This window comes from Pezoporus flaviventris, unplaced genomic scaffold (genome assembly GCF_033815535.1).
Source record: "Pezoporus flaviventris isolate CSIRO_AGI_PZ_B2104156 unplaced genomic scaffold, CSIRO_AGI_Pfla_v1 ptg000029l, whole genome shotgun sequence".
NCBI lineage: Eukaryota > Metazoa > Chordata > Aves > Psittaciformes > Psittacidae > Pezoporus > Pezoporus flaviventris.
Window position 1 is genome coordinate 14,334,202 of NW_026892577.1, and position 26,487 is coordinate 14,360,688.

The 26,487-nt window shown below is 37.3% G+C and overlaps 1 protein-coding gene across 4 annotated transcripts in view; it reads right to left on the bottom strand.

Annotated features, from left to right (window-relative positions):
- The window catches only part of TNKS2 (tankyrase 2), a 29,843-nt gene extending 3,578 nt beyond the window's left edge, over positions 1-26,265 (bottom strand). Inside the window, exons 1-25 of one of the 4 annotated variants that reach the window (XM_061459172.1) lie at positions 25,975-26,265; positions 20,002-20,226; positions 19,428-19,523; positions 19,084-19,120; positions 18,702-18,777; positions 17,318-17,412; positions 16,068-16,134; positions 14,348-14,534; positions 13,331-13,452; positions 12,749-12,840; positions 12,576-12,654; positions 11,458-11,629; positions 10,675-10,754; positions 10,169-10,314; positions 9,598-9,763; positions 9,082-9,301; positions 8,579-8,688; positions 8,033-8,104; positions 7,665-7,853; positions 6,679-6,931; positions 6,002-6,084; positions 5,308-5,428; positions 3,208-3,305; positions 2,632-2,706; positions 1,497-1,602 (exon numbers count right to left, since the gene is read on the bottom strand). In XM_061459172.1, the coding sequence (XP_061315156.1) occupies positions 1,497-1,602; positions 2,632-2,706; positions 3,208-3,305; positions 5,308-5,428; positions 6,002-6,084; positions 6,679-6,931; positions 7,665-7,853; positions 8,033-8,104; positions 8,579-8,688; positions 9,082-9,301; positions 9,598-9,763; positions 10,169-10,314; positions 10,675-10,754; positions 11,458-11,629; positions 12,576-12,654; positions 12,749-12,840; positions 13,331-13,452; positions 14,348-14,534; positions 16,068-16,134; positions 17,318-17,412; positions 18,702-18,777; positions 19,084-19,120; positions 19,428-19,523; positions 20,002-20,226; positions 25,975-26,176 (3,169 nt within the window). In that variant the 5' untranslated portion in view covers positions 26,177-26,265. Of the gene's footprint in view, positions 1-1,496; positions 1,603-2,631; positions 2,707-3,207; positions 3,306-5,307; positions 5,429-6,001; positions 6,085-6,678; positions 6,932-7,664; positions 7,854-8,032; positions 8,105-8,578; positions 8,689-9,081; positions 9,302-9,597; positions 9,764-10,168; positions 10,315-10,674; positions 10,755-11,457; positions 11,630-12,575; positions 12,655-12,748; positions 12,841-13,330; positions 13,453-14,347; positions 14,535-16,067; positions 16,135-17,317; positions 17,413-18,324; positions 18,441-18,701; positions 18,778-19,083; positions 19,121-19,427; positions 19,524-20,001; positions 20,227-25,974 lie in introns of those variants that run through there. The other 3 variants (XM_061459173.1, XM_061459174.1, XM_061459175.1) reach the window with 3 other exon arrangements.
- Between the last annotated feature and the right edge of the window lie 222 nt (positions 26,266-26,487).

Sequence of the window (26,487 nt, forward strand, 5' to 3'; positions counted from 1 at the left end):
AAAGGAAGTAAAATACTGAAAATACAGTATACAGAGATTTGTATTTTTTTTGTACATTTTTTCTATACACACAAGGAAATCAATCTCCAGAAGTTCTGACCTCAGATTTACTCAGCCAATTTGCTAAATACAAAGGACAGTAGCTGAGAAGTGTACATTTTTAACAAAGATTTACATAGGATAATATCCAAGACAACTCTTGCTGCAAGAGAAGGCTCTATGAATCTGTACTCGCTTTGATAAGAGTTTCATTCTAACCAAGATTCATTGAATACACTGCTACACAAATCCCTCCTACACCAAGATTGCATCTAAAAAACAATAAATGTAAACCACTATTTATTTGTTTGCAGTGGTGATAAAATTTAGCCTTAACGAATAATCTGTTCTTCAAAATGGTAGTCTTTGCATCTCAGGACACCTGATAATCATTAATTTTCACAAAAAGTGCATTTTTTTAAAGTAAGTATTTTTATCACAGTATATATAAATATGCAACACTTTTAGAGAAAAGCTGTTCTAAAAGAGCATGGAATTTAAGAGTTATGTTGGGAATTACAGTGAAAATAATCCAAAACCTTACTGTCCACCCTAAAGATGATAAAACTGTATATGAAGCAGAAGAACCTTCCAGATAAGAGAAACTCATGACAACTGCTTTTTATCTTCTGCAAATGACATACGTGGTTAAAGACATGCGCTAATGCCTAAAAAAAAAACCACCAACAACCACACAAAAAACCCTAAAGTCTTAAAAAAGTAGAACACTCAAAAGACATTAACTGCTTTATTCCAGGGATAATATTGTTATCTGATTACAGACTTTCCTTTAAAAAACAGTTTATTCCATTAGCAGATGGTTTCCTTTCACAGGGGTACAGACCACAGTCAAGAGACAGGATTTAGATATCTATGAGTTTGGGCAAGTAGTTAGTTACTGTGTTACTGCCGCTTCCAATGCTAATGTATTACGATGGAATCTATGTGGCTTTCATTTGTAAGCATGTATTGTGAGCTTGCTATGTATTTGTGCACAGCTGAGCTTTCAGTTGGCTTTAATTTGCTAGTTAATTTGCTAATTACCTTTCTGGAATGATGAACAAGAACTTATCAAGTTATAAAAACAAGAAAACAAAAAAATCCTATCCCAAACCAAATCATAGCATAATAAACTTTCACCCTTAACCACTTTGTTCATTCTGATAAAGCAGAATCAGTAACTCAGCCAAGGAGGAGGCACACTCCTGATTCTCCGTTCATTAACCACTGTGTTTTCATTTAGATCTTTGAAGTCTCCTTTGGGAAGAGATAAGTAGATGCAAATTTCAGCAGAATGATGCATTTTATTTTCCCACTGGGACACACACACACTTGACCATATAAAACTCATGCAAAACTTAGAACCTATTTCAACTGAGAAAATTTGAGACAGGACAATCTCTCCAATGAAGTGTTGATGGTGAAATGAGTTCATAAGGTGCATTTCAGTGTCTCACCATGAAAGAGCATCCTTTCATTGGCATGGTTATGGTTCTCTTCAGAGACCTCTTTCCTTCTGTGAGTGTATCTTTCCCATAGCTTTTTGTTGCACACTTTCTGAATCTGAAACATCAAAAATGTAAGTTCCATCCTGAAACTGAAAACTTCCATTTCCATTTACTTTACTTGACAGATGTTTAGCCTATAGCAGCTATGCCACAGTAAACTTACACTGTCACTTAAACAAGAATATCTTCCTTAGAACTCAATGAAACAAATTCTCTAATTTATACTGCAAAAGCTGATTGTTGTGGCATAACTTAAGGAAATCCTAATTATATGCTTAATTAAGAATTAATTAAACCATCTGTTGAGCAATACTTCTTAATTTAGATTTAGCAGGCTTAGTCACAGTTGTACTTGAGTTTTGTTCCAAACATAGCCTGACGCCAAACCATTAGTAAAAAGATCATCTAGTAAATAAAGAAGTGTCTTCTTTGAAGACTTCTAGAATACTTCAAAAAGAAAGTAAATTCTGCAGCAGAGGTATGCTGGATACTGGCAAAGCCTTGTTTGTAGATGCAGCGTATCAGTTTTACCAGGAAAACTGTAACATCAGTTCAGATTAAAACTTTGTAGTACTTGCAAATCAAAATCTATCATTTTAATGAAAATTACCATTTATTTAGAGGAAAAAAGAATATAAACCAAAATTCCACTAAATTATTTAATGCAAGGTTGTCTACTACCTGGTGTTTTAAACTTCCCTGGTGCTAAATCAAGCCAAAATAGGTACCCTTACTTCCATACTTCAAGAGCTTTGCTTTCACTTCTTGCTGTTTTTTCCCCCGATACTCCCTCAACAGAAACCTTGTCTTTTTTTTTTTCCAAACATTCTGCAGTTTTCTGTGAGGTCCTTCTGTGTCAATTTCTGATAATATTTCTTAATGCCTATTAATTCATAAGCAGTTTTTCTATATACTCTTACTCTTTGAATTTGCCTGGAAGATACTTTTCCTGCGCTTGTCTCAGAACAGCACATCTTACTACATTATGGAACTCAACAAAAAAATTAAGAACATTTTATGGGCATTTTATTTTCAGCCAAAACTCCAAGGGTGTAACCACTGATCATAAAGATGTACCAGTTACCTTTAAGATGTTGTATCTGTTGAAGACCCCGCCAGCATGTCCTCCATCCCTATGCTCTCGGACAGTACTCTGCATCTGAAGATTGAGAATTTTAAGTAGGATCAATTTGCTTCAGAGCACATTCAAAACATACATCCTTCACCCAATCAAATAACCAACAGATTTTTTTCTTAAAAAAATAATCATACAAGACCGTTTTAGGCAATGCCTCTATATTAAGTAATGCCAGATTTCGTGGATGCACAGGAACAGGTTTAAGAAACATATCTTGAAGAGTCTACGGTCTAGTTTGCAAACTGAAAAAGATTGACACTATTCTATTTAGAATATTGTTTCTTCAGAATTTTGTCCTTTGCGATGATGACACTCTGGAAGGAAATGACTTAAAACTGTGTACAAGAAATAGGAGCACAGGTTATAAGCAGTGCAGTCAAAGCTGGAAATTTGAAGTATCCTTACGCAAATTTTTCTTAGTCTTAGCAATGTTCATTGCATTGCTAAGTTGTCTAGTGATACTCCTTTATCTACTTGAATAGAAATAACAACAATAGGGAAAGGCTACAAAGAAAGGCATACCTCCTCTTCTACTGATTGAAATTCCTTGTCTTCAGTGGAAAGATCTATAAGAATAGTTCCGCTACCAGAAGTATTTAGAGTCAGGTATGGGTTTAGTCCTGCGAATGTAACAAAACATTACAACAGTTTCAGAAACTGGTTGAAGCCTGCTGATTTTGAATGATACCAGTAAGAAATCTTTCTTTTTAAATGGACCATTTTCTCAAAACTCAGTTTACAAAATGAAGAGGTTAGCTGCTAAGGAAGGCAGAGATTATCAATGACTTTAATTGCTTTCCATCAGCTCTGTACATTTTTGTGACTGTCAAAAGGTGATCACCCAATTTCATTAGTTTCAAGCAAACTTTTTCAGCATCTCTGTTTATAACCATAATGATGCATACACTATAATGAGAAGCACAGCACAGCAGCTGGGTCTGGATGCAGATCAACTGCAATCATTTTCATTGATCTGTGGATACAGATCAATCATTGTTTCAGTAAGAAACACTAACCCATTTATCTATGCTTACCTCACTATATTAAGATACATGACAGGGAAACTGTATGTAAGCAGTTGCTTACTTAAGAGTTTATTTCAACTCTAGACAGTGAAATAGCGAGCAACCTGTCCTGTATCCATATCTACTGATGGCAGTTGTATCATGAACAAGAGAACTGACTTCAAGTGGTAATTCAGTAGGAATATTTTTTCCAATGTATTGTGCAGAAAAGAGCTGACAAAAGAACTAAGATAGTCTGTGAACATAAAAGGCCTAAGCCTGATATTAAATGCTTAAATGAAATTTCTCTGTCATTCCAAATATACCCAAACAAACAAAAAAGACATTTTATGTGGAATCCATTGTCAATTTGTGTACAGACTTCAATCAGAACTGGCAAGTAATGGAAATGTAATTTCTGCATATCAGAATACAAAGACAGTGTGCATCATGTCCTTTTGCCCATGGCCTTCCCAGACAACCAGCAGGTGACCAGAGTTAGATAATCTCTCTAGAAAGCAGTAATGTGTGGAAAAGGGAAATTACAGATTCATACAAAGTCAGAAGCCTCATGGTAGCAGCGTGGAACTGGAATAATGTGCTCAGGAATAAAAAACTGGCAAGAAGGAACCAAAAAAACCTACACTCTTTCAGAAAAGCCCTATTAACCTTGAAATAATAGCAGTAACTGTGCTCAGGAAGAGATGCCAAAATATTAATGAAAACATACCTGAGTGCAAGAGCCCAAGGGCAACATACAGAAAACTGACAGAACAACCTAACGGCAACAATCCTCCCCACCCCAGAAACACACCCTAGAAAATAAATCAAGGGCTGTTGAAATACTCAGTTTAAGTATTTATGCCTGCGGTTAAGTTACAAATGAAAATGCCAGGCCTCTTATAGCTAGACAGCAAGAGTCTAGAAAGAGTGGGGGTGGAAGTAGTGAAAAATTTAGAAGTTTGACGTTGTCTATATTCAAACATACTAAAATATGTACAAACATACACATGCTCAAAAATATATCATGTCTACTTGGAAGGCAAAACCAGCACGATTACCAGTTCAGTAAACTTAAGACAATGAAATGACACCTTGAGAGTAACTTCAATCCAAAATACCAATGCATCTGTCAAAAATCATTTGACAATTAAGACAAAATTACAAAGATTTGCTTAAATACTTCATTACTAGGAAAAGGATTATCTCAAGGCTTGGTTAATACTGTTTAAGGAGGAAAAATTTCGAGCTTGGGACAGTGACTCACTACGGTGTGCAGATTTTAGAACGAGAATTCACAAATGGTGTCTCAAGAGGGGAAAAATATCCTCTGAATTTCTATGCAACACAACAAAACAATAGTAAGTGATGTTTCAGTGAGACAAGGAAGAGAAAAAGGTTTGTCTTGTATGCAGCCAGACTGCTCTGATAAATGATCACAAAGCCGTGGTGGGTGGGTAAGAGGGAACTAAAAGGCAAGATTCACAGCACAAGTAAAAGTGCTCATGTTTCAAGTCAGGAGACATCATCTGAAGTTCCATTTAACCTACAGCATTTACAGAAATGGATTCTTTAAAGGCTTTAAGATGTTACACAGCAATTTGAAACAGCTACATACCTTGTTGTCCAGAAATGAGTCTTTCAACTCCTTTAATGATTTTATGCCTATGGCCATAAGCATTAATTCCAATTTCCTTCAATTCTTTGTGTCCCATTTCAACCAGTACATCCAGTGTTATCTATAATGAAAGCAACACGATTTTTTTGTGCAACACAATAAACAGACTAGAACAGCTGTGAATGACAGCAAAAATACTTCACTGTAGTTGAGACAAAAAGCAAGTGTGAAGAGAACAAAAACATTGGAAACTTGACTTTTACTCACTGTTTTCTCCAAACTTTTCTTTAACTAAATATTCTGCATGCTACATTTATGTAATTCATACTGTTTGCAAGGATCATGTTTCTGATTGAGAAATACAATTTTTAGATGTATTCAAGCCAACAGAAACAAACCCAGAAATGACTAAGCAACACTGACTACTTGTTTACTCTATTATTTATGCCATTGAAAGGAAACTTGCCTACACTCTAAAACTGATATAGAGATTATTGCTCCCAGTTTTTTTACATATACAGGTATTTTAATCTCTGTTTATACTGGATATCAATTTAAAAACTCCACTTGCACTCCTTTCCTTCATTCCACTCATTTTGACATTCATTTTAAAACTGTCTCATGATTTTATTTTAAACAGTCAGTATTTATTCCATTGCTTTCTAGCTATTTGGAAATAAACATAGCTACGTACCTGTTCTCTCTCAAATATGTCAATGAGATGTTCAAGGCCAAGGTTCCGCACAAACTGATTTATGCTGAAATCCACACCTGAAACTGCATAAGAAGAAAAACTCACAATGAACGTTCATACACCTATTGTAAAATAAATAACAAGCATCTCACTGTCTGTGGCAACGAGACATACAAAATCCGTGGTCTTTTGCAGATGGTACCTAACTAACCAGTGCCAACTACTACCTAATCTACCCCAACATTCTAAAATTTCTACCCCTGCTCCAACAGCAGTCTTTGTGCTTCCACAAAGTAAGCAACTAATGTGCAGAAACACACGTGCAAACAGCAAATATTTTCAGACATAAAACATTACAGAAGTAAGCTTTTTAAGATACCTGATCCAAGAACAGGCTCCTGGAAACTAGATAAAGTTTGTAGTAAAATACTGGTTGGTATGGAGCCAAGGTTCACTTGATGTCTTTTTTAAAAGATATTTTGGTTTTGTACAGCAAAAAAAAAAAAAAAAAGTTTTAAAGATTCTATAATGGGAAAGTACTGAAATTGTACACAGGACTTTCATTCATTGTTAATGAGACATCACAAGGAATCCGGATACTGTATGCATGTGTTGGAACTTGTGTATTCTTTTTACCACACAGTAGAAAACATTATTCATTCCTGAGAAAGCCTCACCTTCTTTCTTCTCCAGAACAGTACCTCCTTCTGTGCTGCTTGTAGCAACAACAGAAGGAAGTTCAGAAAAACTACCAGACAAGTTGTCGAGACTACTTGCAGCAGACAGACTGGATGGACTGGATGGAACAGAAGACAGGGAATCAGCTGCAGAACCTGTAGTCTGAGACACACTTATAACCTGAGGTTTGTAGCAAGTTGGTAAGGCAGAAGGAGGCATTGCCGCTGTCAATAATGCACTGACATCATCTGCCTAAATAACAGAAAGCAACTTATTAAAACAGAGGAACACTTTCAGATAGTGCTTTTTTTCTAGAATGCATTATCATTATTCCAGACTTCTTTACAAATGGCCTTTTGTGCCAACAGCATACATGAAACTGTAAAATGCTTGTAAGTAAAAACCGTAGTAAGATAGAAAGTAGAGCCTTCAATATTTCTAAAAACCTTAAGGGATATTTAAACAGAATTCATTTGCTAGGAAAACCAAGCAAAAGCTTCCAATGGCAACCAGAATTTACAAACCAGAACAGTTACTCTGAGTGCGGCTTGGAATTGTACTGTAACACTTAGGAAAAAAAATAATCCGAAAACTTAACAGCAGATAGCTTCTTAAAGTTATGTTGCTACAAAGTTTGCATACAATGTATCACCACAACTTTTGTTGTAGTCAAAATATAAACACATAATTAAAAGCATCAAATTACAAGCAAGCATGAATTCCTTTTGTGGGCGTGTGGGTTTTGTTTGTTTGTGCCATCCCTCTGCCCAATCTTGAAATACGAAGTCTAGCGCAAGAAAATATTTCAGGCAGGTTTATAAAGGCTCTACTGACTTTCCTTACCAGATACACATAACACACCAGAGAAACTGCAGTATTTAAGATTTTACAGAAGTTGATGTATTACATTTTTTTAGGACAGTTTTTGTATGAGCTGCCCCAAATGGCAGACAAGTACAGATTTCCCAAGAACCCCATCACTTACAGTGACCAGGTCCAATGGCGTTTGTCCTTCTTGATTTTTCAGAGTAGGATCAGCCCCATGTGCCAGTAACAAGGCACAAAGCTGTGTCCTTCCTTTTTGGGCTGCTTCATGCAGAGGTGTGAAAGCCCATTTGTCCGTAGCATTCACACATGCATTATACTTTATAAGTAAAGCTGCTACATCAACATGCTGGAAAATAAGAACATCTGTTAAATCCCAAGGTACCACAGTGTATTAAAGTAATGCAGAACTATTACTGATACTTCTCTGTAATCCTCATTCTGAATTTTCTTAAAATACATTTACTTTCTCATTATGATTAAAAAAATGTATTAAACAAGGTATTTTCTTCCTCACCAGAAACATACCAGTAAAAAGTTAAGATTTCTTCTCTTGTGAAAAAAGGACAGACTACAACAGAATCCCAAATCCAGGGGAATCTGAAGGAAAAAAGCACGAATTTGAACTTCTAGTTTGGAAAGTACTCCTAACTGTTTTGAATAAAAACTTATCTGAACACAAAGATCCAGGAAGTACAGAAAAACAGTTAAGTGTCTCAACACCAGCCAAGTAAGTGAAAATGAGATCTTGCTGATAAAATTTGACTACCACAGGTAAGAAAATGCATTTTATGGAACACCTTCCAGACTGCTGGCTTTCTAAGTGTTTATGTTCAGATAACTTAATTCCATAAACTCCAACCATAATTTTACAAATTCAGAAGAGTCTTCACCTTTACAATCAGCTGCCTATAATCAAATTTTTTTTTTATGTGTTTTACAAGTAGGATTACATTACAACTCAATGGCAAAAGCCTTCTAGAAAGCATTGGCTCACAATGCTGTCACTGAAATGTATCACCTCAGTTATTTATTTAAAAATTAATAAAGCCTCAGAAAGTTTGAAATATTTACCCCATAAGATGCAGCATTATGCAGAGGAATCAAACCTCCTTTATCCTGTGCATTCACATCTGCTCCATGCTGTAACAGGTATTCCGCAACCTCCAAATTGTTGTAACCAGCTGGAAGGTTGCAAAAGCCAGAATAAATAGAACATATTAAAAAAAAAACATCCTCAACAGGCTATAGAGAAGTATCAGCTCACTTAAATTACTTGAAAGTTAAGATGTCAACAGCAGTGAAGACAGTGTATTTATTACCTACTAGTAAGGACAGTTTCACCCTATTTTAACAGGATTTGGGTTTAAAACCTCTGCTAGTTAACAATAAAAGGTCCTCTTGGCTAGAGATAATAGGAAATTGAAGTCATTAAGTAGTTTAGAAGAGCAATATAAGATTAACTCTTAAAGAGAAAATAAAGAATCCTCTAGCTTGAGGCTAAACTCCAAACTTAGACACAGAAAGTTCAGACTTGATAAGTAACTCTGATCAAACCACTTAATTAAAACACTGACCTGCTAAATGTAGTGGTGTTGAATGCCGTCCTTGTGTGTCCCGACAGTTGACATTGTCAGGTGAACACAGCTTTTTCACTCGGGCCAAGCAACCTTTCTTGGCAGCATCTAGTAGAGCTGCATCTCCTCTAAGTAGGTCTTGAATATCAGTATCACCATCTTTAACAAGGTCTAGTGGAGTATTTCCATCTCTGTTTTTCTTTGTAGGGTCAGCTCCATGCTATGCACATCAAAAACAGGTGGTAAGTATATAAGTAGAATAAACATGTTGCATCTTAGGTATCCTATGCATCATTGACCAGATATTCTGACACATATTCAGGTCCTCCATAGAGCCTTCCATTTACTGTATGAAAAAGGACAATGTAGTTGCTTATAGTATCCCTTTTACTGAAAATACACATTTAGCTCAATTTAGAAACCATAAAATACAAGTCAATTTCTCAAGAAGTCCAATCACACTTCAGATTGAACAAGAAAGAGAAGAAAGTAACCTCTCTCCAACATATGTAATACCTGTAACAGGAGTTTGCAAATCTCGTATTTTCCTTTTGCTGCAGCTTCATGCAAGGGAGTGAATTTCCACAAATCAGCTACATTGACAACTGCACCATGTTTAACCAGCAGTTCTGCAACTTCATAGTGACCATATGAGCAAGCATTATGTAAAGGGACAAGTCCTCTGGAAGCAATTAAAAAAAGGCAGAAATTATCTTAAAATTGGGTCTTTTTTCACAAAGTGATACAAACTTAAAATACACCTTCAGCAATCAAACCATAACAATTTGTTTGGTTTTTTTATTTTTTTCACAATAGTCTAATACAGTAGGAGTATCTACTGCCAAAGTAGTAAGAAAGCAACCATCACTGGCACTGAAGAGATATAAAAACACAGGGCTAGAGAAATTCTTGACACTCTAGTCTCAAGTACTGACAAATGCTTTCATGGATACTCTGAACATCTAACAGAACTTTACATGAAAATAAAAAAAGTTGAAAGATGGGATGTTTACCAGCTAGCAACATTCAAGAGCCAAAAAGTTATCAGCAATTACAGTTGCAAGAAAATACACATTTGAGTATCTACCCCTTATCTTTCGCATGCACATCAGCTCCATGCTGAAGAAGATATTCGACAACGGATACTCTATTATACCCAGCTGCAAAATGAAGTGGTGTAGACTGACGTCCTTCAATATCTCTGCAGTTCACGCTTTGAACTGTACATAGTTTCTGTGAAATGACCAAAACAAAAGATACATCACTATATGTAGTGTTGTCACATCTTAATTTAGTCATGTTATACACATTTAATTTTTAAAAATTGTTTACATTAGGAAGTTTATTTCTTAATTTTTTTTTTGCATAAAATTATTACTAATCATAGATTGTGTGCAAAGAAAAAAAATTCCCTCCTCCCAAATTTACATGATTTTTGGACATAGCGAATATCACATTTTGTCATCTGTAGTATCTGTGCAATACAAAGATTTTAGAACAGGGATCACAATTCTAAAGCAGTCAATGAAGGGCTTGTGAAATTATAGTTTGGGATATAATTCCCTCTTGTTCTTAGGACAGGTTTAAGCTTACTTTTACAGTATCCACATCTCCAGCCTTTGCGGCCTCCAGCAACTGTCGATCTGCATCAGAATTTCCTAATGGGATACCTTCTGCAAAATAAATGAGATTCCAAGAAAGTGGAATACAGTTGAAGGAATTTGTTAAGACAGGAAATCATTTGAGTATTTCCCTTTTTAAAAAAAACGTTAACCAATTATAGACAGGTTTTGTCTTTTCTTACTATCTACAACTGCAGATATTATCTCTAACATGGCTTTGAAAGTTGCCTTTAGCAACATGCTTCCTATCCATTTTGAAGTCCTGTGGAACCAAACAAACCTTCTTATTTCAATTTCGGAATTAGACTGTATCAAGAAGCTTACCTATGCGTATAACATCCAAATGTTACTCTTGAAAATCCAGGTACCCCTCACATGCTCACAAATACAAAGCAGCTATTTTTTGCTTCTGAAATTAATTTTCTACATAAAAGATTCCCCCCTCCCTATGTCCAGATTTTTCTATAATTATTCCAGGTGGCTATGAAACCATGAAATCAGTCTGCGCACCTCTAACAATCTGTGGAACTGAATCCCAGAGAGTATATGATATTTCAACTACACATAGAGTAGGCAGTCTCCCTGTAAACCTGGTTATTGAATAAGAATTGCACAAACCAGTACTGTCTTTTGTAGAAAGCCTTTTTTTTTTCTTGACTTTTATTTACTATTATTTCTTGACAGCACTTGAAATGGCAAGTAAAACAAAGCACCACATTACTACAGAAGTAGATCTTGACTAAAACAGTTATACCTTGTAGTAGCTGTTGCACACTTTCAGTCCCCATTTGCAAGGCTGTAAAGCCCTGCAGAGACACAATGGAAGGATCACATCCAGAACTCAACAGCAACTTGCATGTCTGAAGATGACCACAATGTGCTGCTCTATGAAGAGAGGTCTGGCCAAGGTTATCTAATGCATTAACCTAAAAATAACAGACAAGAAATATCACCATTGAAACTTAAAGGTGTTTGCATTGCTGACTGGGAGCATTTCACAAGTATTCTTCTGACTTTAATCAAAATAACATATGAAGCACATTTCCAAAGGGCATGACATTTTAAGAAATAAAATCTAAAAAAAACCAGCAGTTCATAAATTTTAACTGCATTTACTGAGGAAGAATAAGCCTCCCTTTAGAGGCATGTGGATAATCCAGCAGAAACAATTACAGAATTTAACTGCATACAGAAGTTATGTATTTTACTGCCATTATTCTTCTCATGGCAGCACAAAACCTCAGTGCTAACACTGTAGAAGCTTTTACATGCATTGGCTTATTGTGTTTTTTTCAGACTGAGAACTTTCTGTGCATTTCAGTCACGGTGTACTTAACAGTTTAAAACTCTGCACCCAAAGGTTACTTGTATTCCCTACTGTTTCTCTGGTTTGATCTTGGAAACTTCACTGCAGTCAGGCTGTAATCAAATTCCTGTGACAGAATCAGTTCCAGTCCTGGAGGACTCAAGCATTAGATAGTGCCTCCTTTCCATTTTCTCTTTTTGTGGAAATTTGAACTAAACATTGTGTTATGATTTAATATTTGCCTTCATTGTAGTTTTTACTGCACACAACATCACATGAAGTCTACCTGTTACACAGGTTTGTCTAGCTTCTTGTTGTTCATATATATCCCCTACTTTTTTTTCCTTAAGCATTTCACTATTACTGAATCACTGAATAAACACTGAATCAGACACTCTATAAGCTTTCAGTTAACAGTGAGGACTACATCCACACTTCTTATAAGACCAAACCAACAAGATGCCTCAATGTATAGGGTTCCAATGTAAAGGGTACCATTCTCATGGTATGAAAACCTACATAGTATGCAAACCTCAAAAAAAAGAAGTATGAACGGTAACTCATACCTTAGCTTCATGTTTCACAACTACTTCGACAACATCATTATGAGCCTTTTCTGATGCCACATGCAAAGGAGTCAAGAAGCTTTTTCGAAAAAAAAAAAAAAAAAGAAAAGAATAACTCAACATGTATTTTGCAAAATCTTCTAAACAAGAAGTAATAATTTGGAACCACTCACTCTTTCGTTTTTTCATTGATGTTAGCTCCTTTCCTCAGTAGCAATTCACATACTTGTTTTCTCTTGGGATACGGAGACGCAGCAGCACAGTGCTGAGAACATTAAAAATTATAGCATTACAGCTAGCTAGCAATATACAGGTTTTACTGCTTGCTGATCAGCTGACAGTTAAGAGCTGGTTATATGCAGAGTCAACAGCAAAAAAAACCCCAATAAAACAAAACATGCAGAAGCTTATTAATTTGGGAGATTCCACACAGGCTTTTGTATTTACACTGGTATTTTCCAGAGCTCCCTCTCCAATAACTGCTAGAACCCTTCATGCTTTACAAAGCTCACATACGTAGCTTGCTGTTGCTTAAAACTAGACTACAGAAAACCAGTCATTTAGACAAATTAAACAGGCAATTTAGTCTTAACATTAACAGCAAAATATTAATATTGCTTAACTAGACACTAGATATTCGAGGTTGGTTTGAATTACACTGTCTGACACTGAAATTTTCAGTTCTGAACTATTACCGAGTAAGTTTAGGTCAGCCACAACATATGCAAAATAATTAATAAATCCTGAAATATTACCAATGCCGTCTCATGTGTTTGAGGATGTTTGAAGTTCACTGTCTCCAAAGAAAGATGTTTCTTTATACGAGCTACATCTGATTCTCTTGCAGCCTGTAGCAGTGAGTGACCTTTGAATTCATCTTTAAAAAGAAACAGATACATACCAGCAGGTTATACTCCTCAACTTGAGAAGCATGTTTCTTTCACTTAGATAAAAATATTCATTTTATTCAGCAGACCACAGTGCAGGCATTTCCAACTCAGACTTAACCTTTTATATCACTTGATAGAACTTTTTAGCTAAGTTGAAACACTAAATGAATATGCTTTGTTTCTACACTAAAGCCAGAGACATCCACGCTGGCTGAACAAGAACTATTTTACTTGCCACTGCCTTAGTTTCTACTCTTTACGTACATACCAATTCTATATATAAAACTCTACTCCTGACCTGCCCTTGACAAACCATTTCTAGATGCTAACATGAAGTCTAATGTAGTATTTACTGATAATTTTTGTACATACCCCAGAAGTTATTGTTTGGCCACTCAAGGACAGGATTTGAGGGCATTCTTTCCAACTCCTTAAGTATGCTGGACAACAGGCAATGTCTTTTATCAATTTCTCTGAACTTCCAGCAATTGTGGCACATTCAAACATATTGAGCATTCTAAAGAGTTATGCTTTTTCTTTTCTTCAAACAAAACAGTGGAATAAAAACGAATATTTCAAGTCTTGATGCAATGAAAGGACCAAGTATGGCAAATGAAAGTGTACTGGCAAGGTCGTTCAGGGAAGAAAAGTTACAAACCCCACCATAACTACATGACTATAAAACTGACCATAAAATTATTTTAAATGCCTACGTTCAAAAAAGTAGCAATCCTAAATGATAAACAATGTAATGTACTGTCCAACATTGCACAATTGCTTGGAAAGTGTAAGCATTTTCTATAATCTGATTTCTGGCAGGTCACTTGTCTAGGGAACCTAAGTACACATTACAGTCAATAACTGATCTCACTTTATACTCACATGCTAATCGTTCTTTTAATTGGGGTGTTGGAGCCAAATCAATGGTGCTTTTGTTGTGACAGTTCAACAGTGTTGGGTCAGCACCATAACTTAACAAAAGAGAGCATACTTCCACCCTGTTCTTAGAAGCTGCTTCATGCAGAGGGGTGAATTGCCACAGATCCATTGCATTCACACATGCTCCATGCTTGAAAGGGGTAAAAAAGGTGCAATATCAAAACCATATAATTAGAAAGACTTCTATCATTAATTTCAATGCAGTAGATTGTTATAACAAAAATCAATGCTTCTATGCAAACTGTATCCAAGACATTCTCCAGACACTAATTTCCAACATAACAAATTTCAGCACATTGCAGTTGCTAATCTTCTGGTGTCTCACATGTACATTCAAAGAATTCAAAGGTAGGGTAGTCTCTTCAGGCTTTCTCCAGAATTTCAAAGAGTAGCTCTGCTACAGGTCTGTTAATTGAAGAGCCTAATTCATATACTCTAAACCACCTTTCAAGAAGCTCCAGAAAAAGTCTAAGTTGCACTAAAATACATTCATGTTCTGTGAATACTCCCCAAGATAAGAATGCCAAGGTATCTAGAAGGTGATAGGTACTCAAAGTTGACTTCAACAGTCTGACAGAACATGCTCTTTCCCACTGCTCCAGTTAAAACCTTAGTGCTTTGCAAAAAGTAATTCAAGATTCACTGGAGCTAAAATCCAAGAGGGAATATAACTGTAACTTGGCAGTTAAGACACACAGCAGTGTTTAGGCAAAAGAGTTTCTTTGTCCAGTACTACAATTGTAAAGATTCACTTTACAATTGGCCTCTGAATTTAAAAAAAAAATATCATTAGTGGGTTTTTGTGTCAGTTTTTTTTTTTACATAGTTTTTCCTAAACCAATAGACACACAGAAGTAGTGGGGACTGAGACATACATAACAGGACAACAACAGCTATTCCCTGAGCATCCAAACTCCCAGAGTTATCTAACAGAACACCTCAGCTGTTATAATGATCATGATTTATTGTAGCAGCTGAGAATGGGCACAAGGTCCTTTGGTGAACACCACTCACAGACTTTGCAGGCCACATCTTTGAGTCAGTAGTTTAATGCACAACATACTTTATCTTCAAGATTAACATAACCCAGATAAGCCACTTCAGTTCCAAGGGTTCACTTACATTAGGAAAATTTACACATTTCTCCTTCTTTAGTGTGAATGCTACAATTTAGAGCCAGAATTAATTTTGTAAAGTTCATTCTCTTAAAAGGCTGATTACTCCTTAATTTTAAAACATTTACGATCTTTCCAGTATTTTCAAAAACCTCCGTCTTCTGAAATACTTTTCTATTGTCAACATTGCTTTGGTTTTGTTTTTTTTGTTTGTTTGTTTTATGGGGTTTACTTCTTTTTTTTTTTTTTTTTTTGAGTGAGTGAGGGTGGAAAGGTTGATATAAGAATTTTTTACTTGGTGGCACAAAAGCATTAAGCTTTGGAGCAGAGAGAGTTAAAAACAGAAAGCACATTTATAAGGATAAAAGCTTCCTTGCAAGCAGAAGATTCTGTAGCTACAGCTTAGCAAACACTAACATGTCAAGCAAAAGCAGCCTACCATTCTTTAAGTTTTGTAACTCTAAGTACAAAATATATGCAACTTGAAGTAGTCTATTATAAACTGTTCTTACTTAATAATGTGCAATTTTATCTCTTCAAAGACTAACCTTTACTAGAAGCTCTGTTACTTCATAATGACCATAGGAACAGGCATTGTGAAGTGGCACCAAATCTCTATATAGGAGAGAGAGGGGCAGGATGATTATCTCAGTATGTGTATTTCAATTTCAAATGCATCTGTAACATTGCAAATGGCACTGTGCTGCACCTTGATCACTTTATAAAAATATCAGAGATGTTCAAAGGAAGTTGAGGGGAAATACGAAGCTGGAGAAGAACCCAGAAAATAACTTCAGCATTTTTCATAACAATAAATGTTTAAAATAAACAGAAGATGAGCGATGTCTACTGCAAATGAAGTAATTCTGGTGAGACTCAGAATCCTAAGCAAGAAGAACTATCTACAGTGGATCTTCAGGAGTGCCAGTAATTATTTCCTTTTTCACAGGAACTTTGCTGTAAGATTATCTTCTCCCTTAGAAACTAGCCAAGTATTATTGGCTAATGTTTAAGGAACAATATTTACAACAACAGCAGAACCACAGAGGTTTAGAGCTAGCTTCATAAGCTCTCAAACCCCATCATCTTAGGAGCAAGTGAGAAATTGCTCGAAGTGAATTCTTTCACTGTGAGCTAGTACGGGAGAAATTACAGAATTGAATTACAACCCCAGGGGGACAATTAAAGCTGTATGATCAGGCAGCTATTTACGTAGCAGTGAAGTGATCCTAGCAAAAAAAAAGGAGTAAGAGTTTGTTTTCCATAAACTTTAATGTACATCAATACACATCTTAAAAGTAGGTTTTGCATTATATTTTATGTAACTAAACTTAGCATGCCTGGATTTCACTACATTTCTTGACATAGCAACCAAATGCTTGAAAATGTAGCCCAAATAAAAGCTCTGTGAAACAGACCTTCAATTTTTATCACATTCTTTTGCAAAAACAAGAAGTGCAGAAACTTAAAAGAAGAAAATTAAGATTGATTCAATCATCGAAATATTTGATGACTTCATTCACAGTGCTGTATGAATGCATTTTATTAAACAAGACATAAGAATTTGGCTAGTGATACCTAAAAGGCAGCATGTTCTATAGTTAGCTCAATTTAGATTCGATTGATGCACAAGTCTCAAGCCTGTACACTTTGCATTTTTGTCATAACAGAAAAGTTAAAAATGACATAATGGTCAAGTCAGAAATTCTTCATGGCTAAAACAGTATTACTCTTCTTTACTTCTTCTCAATTTTAAACAAATTCTGTTTATTCTGAACAAATGAAAAAAGGAACCTACCCTTTATCCTTAGCATGTACGTCAGCCCCATGTTGCAATAAGAGCTGTACTATTTTTACACGGTTATACCCAGCTGCTAAATGTAAAGGAGTAGACTGAAATGACAGAATGTAGAATTAATCAGTAATACAAAATCAAAGGGTTGATTTTATATTTATTTTTTTCAAAACTTAACAGTACTAGTTACTGAAATCCTTAAAATAATTGCAACATAAAAAAAAAACAAACCCAGAGTGCTTGAATCAGACATTTGATAACTATGTTCATTGTTTACTGACCACTCTAGCAGTCATCAGAAACACAAATCCTGAATTTACTCCAGCACTAATACATTCTGGCAATGAAGACCTTAAAGGATTTTTGAGTCCTGCAGTCTGCTTTTGTCTTTTAGCCTACAGACTTTGCTGGGACAAACTACAGCCCTTCTGAAAAGGGAAATAAGATGGCCATTAGAAATTATGACTGCTAAATTATAAAGAGGTCTCTCTGTCAATCAATAGATGAAGTGTAAAAATTACCAACAGAGATTGTAATCCACATCTGTGAGTGCAGTAACTTAACCTTCTCTTGTAAATTCTCACCCTCCACGCAGCACTTGGGTACTGCTCTATGATCTTTTGTGGCAAACCCACTCAAGCATTCCCATCAGCAGCACCAGAGGCAGTGCTACAAATTAGTTAAGAGAAATCTTATCCTCTTCATTTACAAACCCATCAACTGAACTGGGCTTGTATGGCTCCTAGAAGATGAGTCTCATGAGTAGATGAGAAAAATACAGATGCATAAGTGTTTTGGAGATCCCAAAATCTTACCACAAAGCCTTAAATAGGGAAACCTAATTCAAACAAAACTTAAGTGAATGAGTACACATACTTAGTAAGAACAATGAGGATGCCAAAAATTGATACTCAATAATCTGAATCTTCAGTAGGGCAGGGGCTGAACCCAGGGGATTATCAGGACTTTTTAGAATGCAGATTTTGAACATTTTTCATGTAGTTCCTTACCAATACTTGTAGCAATAAACAGCTTGTTCCTGAAACAGCAGCAACAACTTGCCTAGGCTGCATGGCAAAATAAGGAACCTGTGTGTATCTCTCTGTGATAGCAATAAGAATCCATGAAAAGGTCAAGCATAAGTTCCAATTGAAAAGGTGTTTGTTTACTGCTCCCAGATGGAAATACCTACACAGTCCTTTTAAGGTTAAAAAACAAACAAACAAAAAAATCAGCTACACTGCTAGAGAGGTACAATCTTATTTTCCCACATATATTAAAGGAAATGGATAGAATCTAAGTTTACCATTCTTAAAATCTGGTCAAATAGTAACTGTGAAACATATGAGAGTGAACTGATTTTAAATCAGGTTTTAAATAAAAATACCTTTCTGCCATCGCTTGCATGACAGTTAACATTTAATGGTGTAAGAAGAGACATCATCTTTTCCTCATTTCCACTCCTGAAAAACAAGATACAAAATGGGCAAAAATATTTGTATTTCAATTTTTAGTAGCTTCTAATGTTTTACATTTTTCCTTGCTACGTTTGCTAGATCTGTTTTAAACTAATACATTTGCTGATGTGCTGTCAGCATTAAAAGGAAACAAAAAATGCATTTATGCAACTATTTTCGTAGCTCTGTTCACAGATAACAGCCAAAGCTTAGCATCTCGATGGAATGCCAGCTCAAAAGCCAACATATGTATTCAGTACATGCAATTCTAAAAATATAACTAAATTACAGTTATCTTCCAAACGTGCATACCTGGCACTTTCTAAGAGTTCATCTTTCTTATATTCACCTGGAAGACAAAAGGGAGTTTCTTTAGTTGTTAAATATCTATGTGAAGTTCACTACTTATCCTCCTCTTCCAAAACTTTAGAGAACATAAGTGCTAAAAATCTGGCAATCCATTACTGAATTAGCACAATAAATTATGTATTCAGAACACATCCCATGACTGAGACGATGAAGGCCATATGGGAATTTCTATTTAAAATTATAAAAGAGAGAAGTTAAAGTAATATCGGAAAGACAAAACCCAAAATACTGTATTACATTCATTTGCCTGTTATTAGTCATAATGTTATCTAAAGATTATCCCTTACCAGTCAGCACTGCTTTTGCAGACGGGTCTGCTAAGTCCAAAGCTGTTCTTCCATCTGTGTTTCGGATGGTTGGTTCAGCACCATGCTGCAGCAGTACTAAAAAATGCCAAAGTTTTCCATGAGAAAACAATTCTACAAGACAAAGCCTGTAAGATGTTATCATTACTCTAAGCCACAAGCAACAAAAGAAACATCCAGTTATTAATCCTAATTTCCCCTCTCAAGTTTTTAGCATCAGAATTCCTTGATGTTAAACTGTTCACAAGTGACTAGTGAAAAATGCCTAGACACATTTTATGAGAAAAAAGCAAAGCAGAAATGGAACAATCACAGACTGGCAGGAGGCAATCTCAGCTGACTGTGACTGACAACCACAAAAAAAGAGTAGCTATTTCACATCAGCTCCAACTTGTTTCTTGCAAAACTGGCATTTGAGTTTAAGTTTATGATAGATTTTTAGTTTTAATCTTTATACCAGTCCTAGCTTCATAGAGTAAAAATGGTCTTAAAAGGTTGTCGACTTTTCACAGCGAAAATAAATGATTCAGTCACAGGAAGTGTGGGAGAAAATTACCAATGCAGACATCTGTCTTGCCCTTAATGGCAGCTTCATGAAGGGGAGTGTAATTCCAATTATCCCGAGCATTAGGATCTGCACCATGCCGCAAGAGAAGATTGACAACTTCAGCATGACCAAAAGAGCAAGCGTTGTGAAGAGGAATAAGGCCTCCATCATCTCGCGCGTGGACATTGGCACCACTCTGAAGTAAATATTCAACTACATCCTTTCGACCAAAACCTGGAAGAGATAAAGGGAGGAAAGGTATCAAGTGTAAGAGAAGTCCCTGTCCCACATACACAGATTAAAACAACAAACTTAAATAACAGTAACTGTTCCAAGTAATAATCACAACTGGCATTCTTTATTAAAAGTGCATATACACACTAAAGGTCTTCGAATCAACCCAAAATTAGATTAAAATAAATACAAAAAAACCTATATTCAAGATTACTGGAAAAATAAATATCTTCATAGGGCTCCAATGAGTCAATAGCTTCTTGAAAACATAACAAAAAGAACACAACAGTGACAAAAATACCCTCCTTTAATTATTTTATATTGCCATTAAACCAAACAATGTTTTGAATCATATTCTGCCAACCTACAGCCAGTTTTTGGATGGACCAATAGGTGAGCCCTGGAAGCAGTAAGGATAAGAATGGTTACAAGTCAATGCACGTACAATTCGTATTCTAAGCTTTTTAAAAAAGATCCCAAAACATGCAAAGTATTTTACAGAAACACATTGATAGTATTTTTTAAAAAGCAAGTAAGCAGCACTGCTCCCAGGTTCAAACTAGAAGCATGGCCATTTGCTTTCTGAGGAATAATTAACATAATGCACACAGTTTCCATCTTAGAAATGATCACTTAAGCAAACCCTTAGGGACACAGAAAGTTTATCTGAAACCATGCTCTATTCAAGAAATTTATTATGAGAGTATGCACAACTGTAATTTAAAGATATTCATAATGCCTGTTTTCAGCAATGCCTAAAATGATTATAAATATTTGATCATGACTGAAGCATGTCATTCAAGTTAAGGGACAGCAAAAAAATATTCCCACTTTTACACTTGGAGCTAGAAACATATCACAAGGTAACAATTTTACAGCTCTAAGTGTTTAATTTCAGCTGTGTCTTGTGCATTCATATAACAGCTGATAAATGAGGACATCAACCTGTATCGACATTTTCTTGAGCATCTTCATAAGAGGCCAGAGTGACCTTGGACTTCTGCTTGCAAAAATTAGGTCCATCTGGTTACATTCTAAAGGCCACTGCCTACAGAAATCCCTCAAAGGTTTCAAGAAGGTCACTTTGGGTCTTAGGGATTATTAGGGCACGTAAGAGCCATATTTGGGTATGTATCAACTTGTGCCAAGTACCTCCTGGGAAATAACCCACACGTGCTGGACCTGGCTGACATTCCTTGCTTCAAATATCTGAGTTGCTACCTGGAAGAACTGGGGGAAAATCAAGTCTTGAGCTTTTTACTCAGAGGAAATCATCACACTGTTGCCAAAACCAGGGATACTCAGATTGCAGCAAATTTAAACTTTGTTACAAATCATTCATGGAAGGTCAGAAGCTAGCTATAAATCCCTGCAACCACAAGCTAGAAATAGTTTATTCCAGTAGCTACACAGTATTTCAGTGACAAAGACACAGAAGCATGAAAGAAGCCTCAGAATTTTAGTTACAACTGAAGTTTTCAGTTAAGTTCCAGCTGAACTTTTTCATAGCATGTTCTTCACTAAACTCAGCTATTTCCAAACTGTCAGCAACCAAAATCCTGGAGCAAGAAGCACTTTCACCTTCACTATTCGACCTGCAAAAAACAAACACTGTCATTACAAGGCAATTTCTGGATCCTGCCTTCTGAGAGATCTTGCATGTAAGCCATACATGCCACAGGTAAAAAGGCCAGGAAAGGTATTCAGAAAAGCCTTTCTAAAATTCTGTCTTTCCTTCTTTTCCCTCAAAAGCCTGGCAAACAAACCACATTCTCCACAGATTTCTGATTAAAAATTTTCACATAAAATTATTTTTATAATAATCTCAGCATGAACTCCAAGGTGTTTTCAAGTAACAGTCACAAGACTACACTGGCAACGTGCTTCAAGTTTTCAAAGTACATTTCCAACAATACAAATCATAGCCTGCTAGTACCTTGACTACAGCAGAACCACGTACTATAGCAAATTCGCTTTTGAGTCTCAAGATTGCAGTTACCCATCTTTTAACCAACAGAAGGTACCTTACCTATCCTAACAAAAAACAGGAGCTCAGCATACTTCAGATGAAAACTGGATCAGATATATGGTCTGTGTAGAAACAATTTATCTGCCCAGGCACAGTAAGCCACATTCACTGCACATGCATGCATACTTCTGCTGCCAAAAAAAAAAAAAAAGTAATCAGTGCCTATACGACATATACCTATGCAGCCATACTGCCTAGACAGTAAATTACATGCAGTGTATTTCTCATTCTTAAATTTAGCCTTCATAACTAAGACATTTAAATATTGTTATTTTTTTTATAAATGTGCCCAGATTTCTTTTGTTTTCAAAAATTAAAAAAAAAAATCTGTTTCTACTTTGAATGTATACTCAAAATTGTCTATGTTATTTAAAGATCTACTTAGATGTGACTTTTTACAAGTGCCAGAGCCCTGCAAACACATCAAAGCTGTTGCTTGATGACAGACTGCTTGGTATCTTCTTTCAGTACCAAAAAATGTTTTCCAGAATTGCTTTAGCCATATTAGAAAAGCCTCTGATCAAATTCTCTGTCCAGATCTCTGCTAGATAAACCACTCATTCTTGTACAGAAGGCATTCCTGTCCCCAAAGCTTTGCTGCATAGCCATGCTTTTGAAAGTAAAATGTCCACCTTAGCAGGAATTAACACCGTAACTGAAAATCAGCTGTGGAAAGTTCATCTGAATGCCCTCTATTTAGTACATAGGTTCAAACAGGTACAGCTCATGAACAACACATAGCTTCTCTCTGCTCAAAGCCTGCATCCACTTGGAAAATACCCTAAGCACAGCAACATCCCTAAACTACCTGTAGTTACTTTAATGTTGAGACAGGATCATTTGCATCACACTAATCTTTGTAACTTCGTTTCAGCACTGAGTGCGCAGCAGGGATTCCTTACTTCCTTGTGGAAGCATCTGCCTAACAGGGCACCATATATGGGAAGAGAAGTATTTCCTCATTATTTTTTAAAGGGTGTATGTGCACAGAGGGGATGGCCAAACTCTGTATGATAGTCCCTCCTATCGTTTTCACTGAGAGTGGAAAGGGGACAGCCTTTCACACAGGAAAGTGAGCCACTGTCTAGTGCAAAAATTCTTCTTTGCCATTAGTTGGCTGCAAAAAAAAAAACACACCCCAAAACCCCAAACCAACCACTGTCACTTTTAAGGGGTGGAGGTTTTGTGGGATTTTGTTTGGCTCTTGAGTTTCTACCAAAAGACCAACTAAACGGTATCACAGCTCGCAAATGTGCAGGATAACTGAACATCATGAATGCTTTATTTCTTGCTGCAAAGCAGAAAGGCTATTCAGGGCCTCCAGCTGACATTCTTCTACCACAGCAGAGTAGCTCCCTGCACTTGTCAGCTAAAGTTTGTAACTTTTTGGAGAACAGATCCTGAATATTAATCACAGTAGAAACTTGTAGCAGCATATGAATAATAATAAAAAAAAAATTACAGTCACTGTTGTCATGACTGATGTTCACTTAATTTTGACAGGATGAAAAGCTAACAGAAACAACTGAGCTCCAATTCTTCTCCCCTGCCTAAGGCACTCATATTTTCAATGAATTTTAGTTTGAGGGAAAAGCATTTTGGTTCCTGCCAAGTCCCTAAACCCTTGTGATACTTTACAGTTTGACATACACTGCATTGAAAAGGGTTGACTTCAGGAAGTATATGCAGCTTATAGTGAGAGAGGACTGTGCCTATTATGTTGTGAAGGGTGGTGGGCTCTGGACTTAGGTTTCAGTACAGCCTACCTACACACACAGTTCTGCACTACAAAATCCAAAGAGCAACCTCTACCAAGATGCCAGTATGTATTACGTCTAATAATGACACATATACAGTGAGAGCTTGCAATACTTTTTAAGTATATTTTTAATATATTTTAAAATCCATCTTCCCAGAATGACACATGGAAAAAGAGGAATTTTATTTCTTTAAATTGCTACACAAGATCTGGGAAAAGACTTAAAAACTGGAACCCAAGTTCAAACCCCACAATGCCACTAAAAAAAGACCAAAACGTCAACAGAAAAAAAAACCTCTGCATACTTCAGCTCCGCCTCTTCCATAAAGCAAGTCTTGAAGCTGAATGAAACTAGTCAGAGAAGTTTTGTAATGCACCTTCTGAGAACAACTAGCCACCTAGGCTAAACAAAGCAAGAATACAACACACTTTTGCTTTTACTTCCTGGAATGAAATTCCTTTAGAGCCAGAAGACAAAAGAAGCTACTATTATTCCAACTATGAATAATGGGGGAAAAGCAAAACAAAGCAAAACCAATAAGACCAAAATCCAAGAGTTACAAATGTCCATTTTTCACATTGAGTCTATTGCAGGTAGGCTGACAACAGCAAAGTTTTATGTGAGGCACAGGAAAAGCATTAAATTGAGAAATTACACAAGTATTTTATGCCACATGTGAACCAGGAACTTTTGACATCACGTACAGTCACCTGAGAAGAGCAATTAATTTCTTTGTATCAAGTCTGAAGCAGACACAAGCATGGCAATTGCTTCTAACACACCAATCTGTTACACAACACTGGAAGTCTAAAAACTACATTAACTTATTGCTGTGCCCTTTTTAAAGAAAAGGCTCTCTATAGACCAGAGCCCTTTAAAGTCAAGACAGATCAACTCCTGTCCAGAGAGAGAAACTAGATCACTATATTGCATGAGGAACTCCTTAAACATAGCCTGCTGTAAAATGTACTCATTTGTCTAGAAGTCCAGCATTTACTAGTGCAGGACTGCTGGATATAAAAAGATAGCTGCAGATTTTTTTCCCTATGACAGGATATTTTGTCTCCTGGGCCCTCTTGTTGACCAAGTTTCTTAGATCTGTGAACGCAGCTGTCCCAAAGAGGCTTTCAAGAACTTAGACCTGTTGCATCTACTGGAAAGGACACCTGAAGTAGAAACCCTTTTCTAAAACCACTCGGTAAAGAAACAAAGTTCATTATTATTATTCATACTGTTTAGCTCAAAGAAGCCGCTCTCTTCTGCAGCCTACCAGCCTTAGGGTTTGACATCTAATGGTGTAATCAAATCAAAACAAACATGAAAACAACAGTCACAGTCAGGTCTTTGTCTGAAAAGGTGGGATACAATCCTCTGGCCTGCTGCCAGCAGAAGCAGTTGTTCTGTGATGTCAGTTGTTTGCGCATCTAAGGCCCGAATTAACAAAGTCCATTTGTTAAAGATACAAATGCAGGCACTCTTCCAGGGTGAAATTTTAAAGATTAGCAGGCCTGCTAAAATCAATGGAAAAAGCACCTGGGGCATATGTTACCTGTCAGAGCTCACATGCCACAACACGAACAGTCTAAATCCCAGTCCAGATGTCCCCAGCACCAGCTAAGGTTCATTTAAATAAACAAATAATGAAACAGAAGGGCAGAAACAAGACGCCACCCCGACCACTCTGCAACCACTACCGCGCGGGTGACACCGAACCAGCCACGCGGTTGTCGGGCGGGCATCGCACCTACAGGCACCCACAGGCCGTACACTGCGGCTGGCCAAGCCTCCCCACGGCGGGGCGCGCGAGGAACAGCGCACCCTGGGCCCGTCCGCGGGCCAGGCCCCACGCCGACAGGAAGACGGAAGTGCGCGACCCGGTAGCACGCCTGGCCCCAGCGGGGCTGCCCCCGCGTTCCCCTTTTCCCCACAGAAGCGGTAACGGCCGCCTAGGGCTGGTACCTGCAGCGAAGTGCAGCGGACTGGACTTCCTTCCCGCCGTGTCCCGGCTGTTCACATTCTCGGGCCGTACCAGCCGCTTAACCCGCTCCACGTCCCCGTTCCTGCAGGCCTCGAAAAGCTCCCGAGCCGGTTCCGCCGCAGAGCCGCAGCCCGGCGACTCAGACAAGGCGGCCACTCCGCCCGCGCACCGCCGCCCCGCCATGCCAGGCCCGCCAGAGGCGGCCGAGCAGACGCCGCCACCCCGCTCCCAGGCCAGGACCTTGCGCGGCAGCAGCCCTGCACACGCTCCGCTGGGCGGGGCGCTAGGGCCAGTGCACCGCGGCGGAGGGATCCGGGCCGACTTTCCACGGCAGCACTGCCGGCCTCGCCGCGCAGGCGCCCTGGGTGGCTGGGCACGGGAGGCAGATCGTAGCGGGCATGCGCAGCGCGGAAGCGGCGTGCGGGCGGTTCGGAGCGGGGTTTGGGGTGTCATAGGCTTTACCTCGGTTGGCCGTGGGTCTGTTGTGCTCTGGG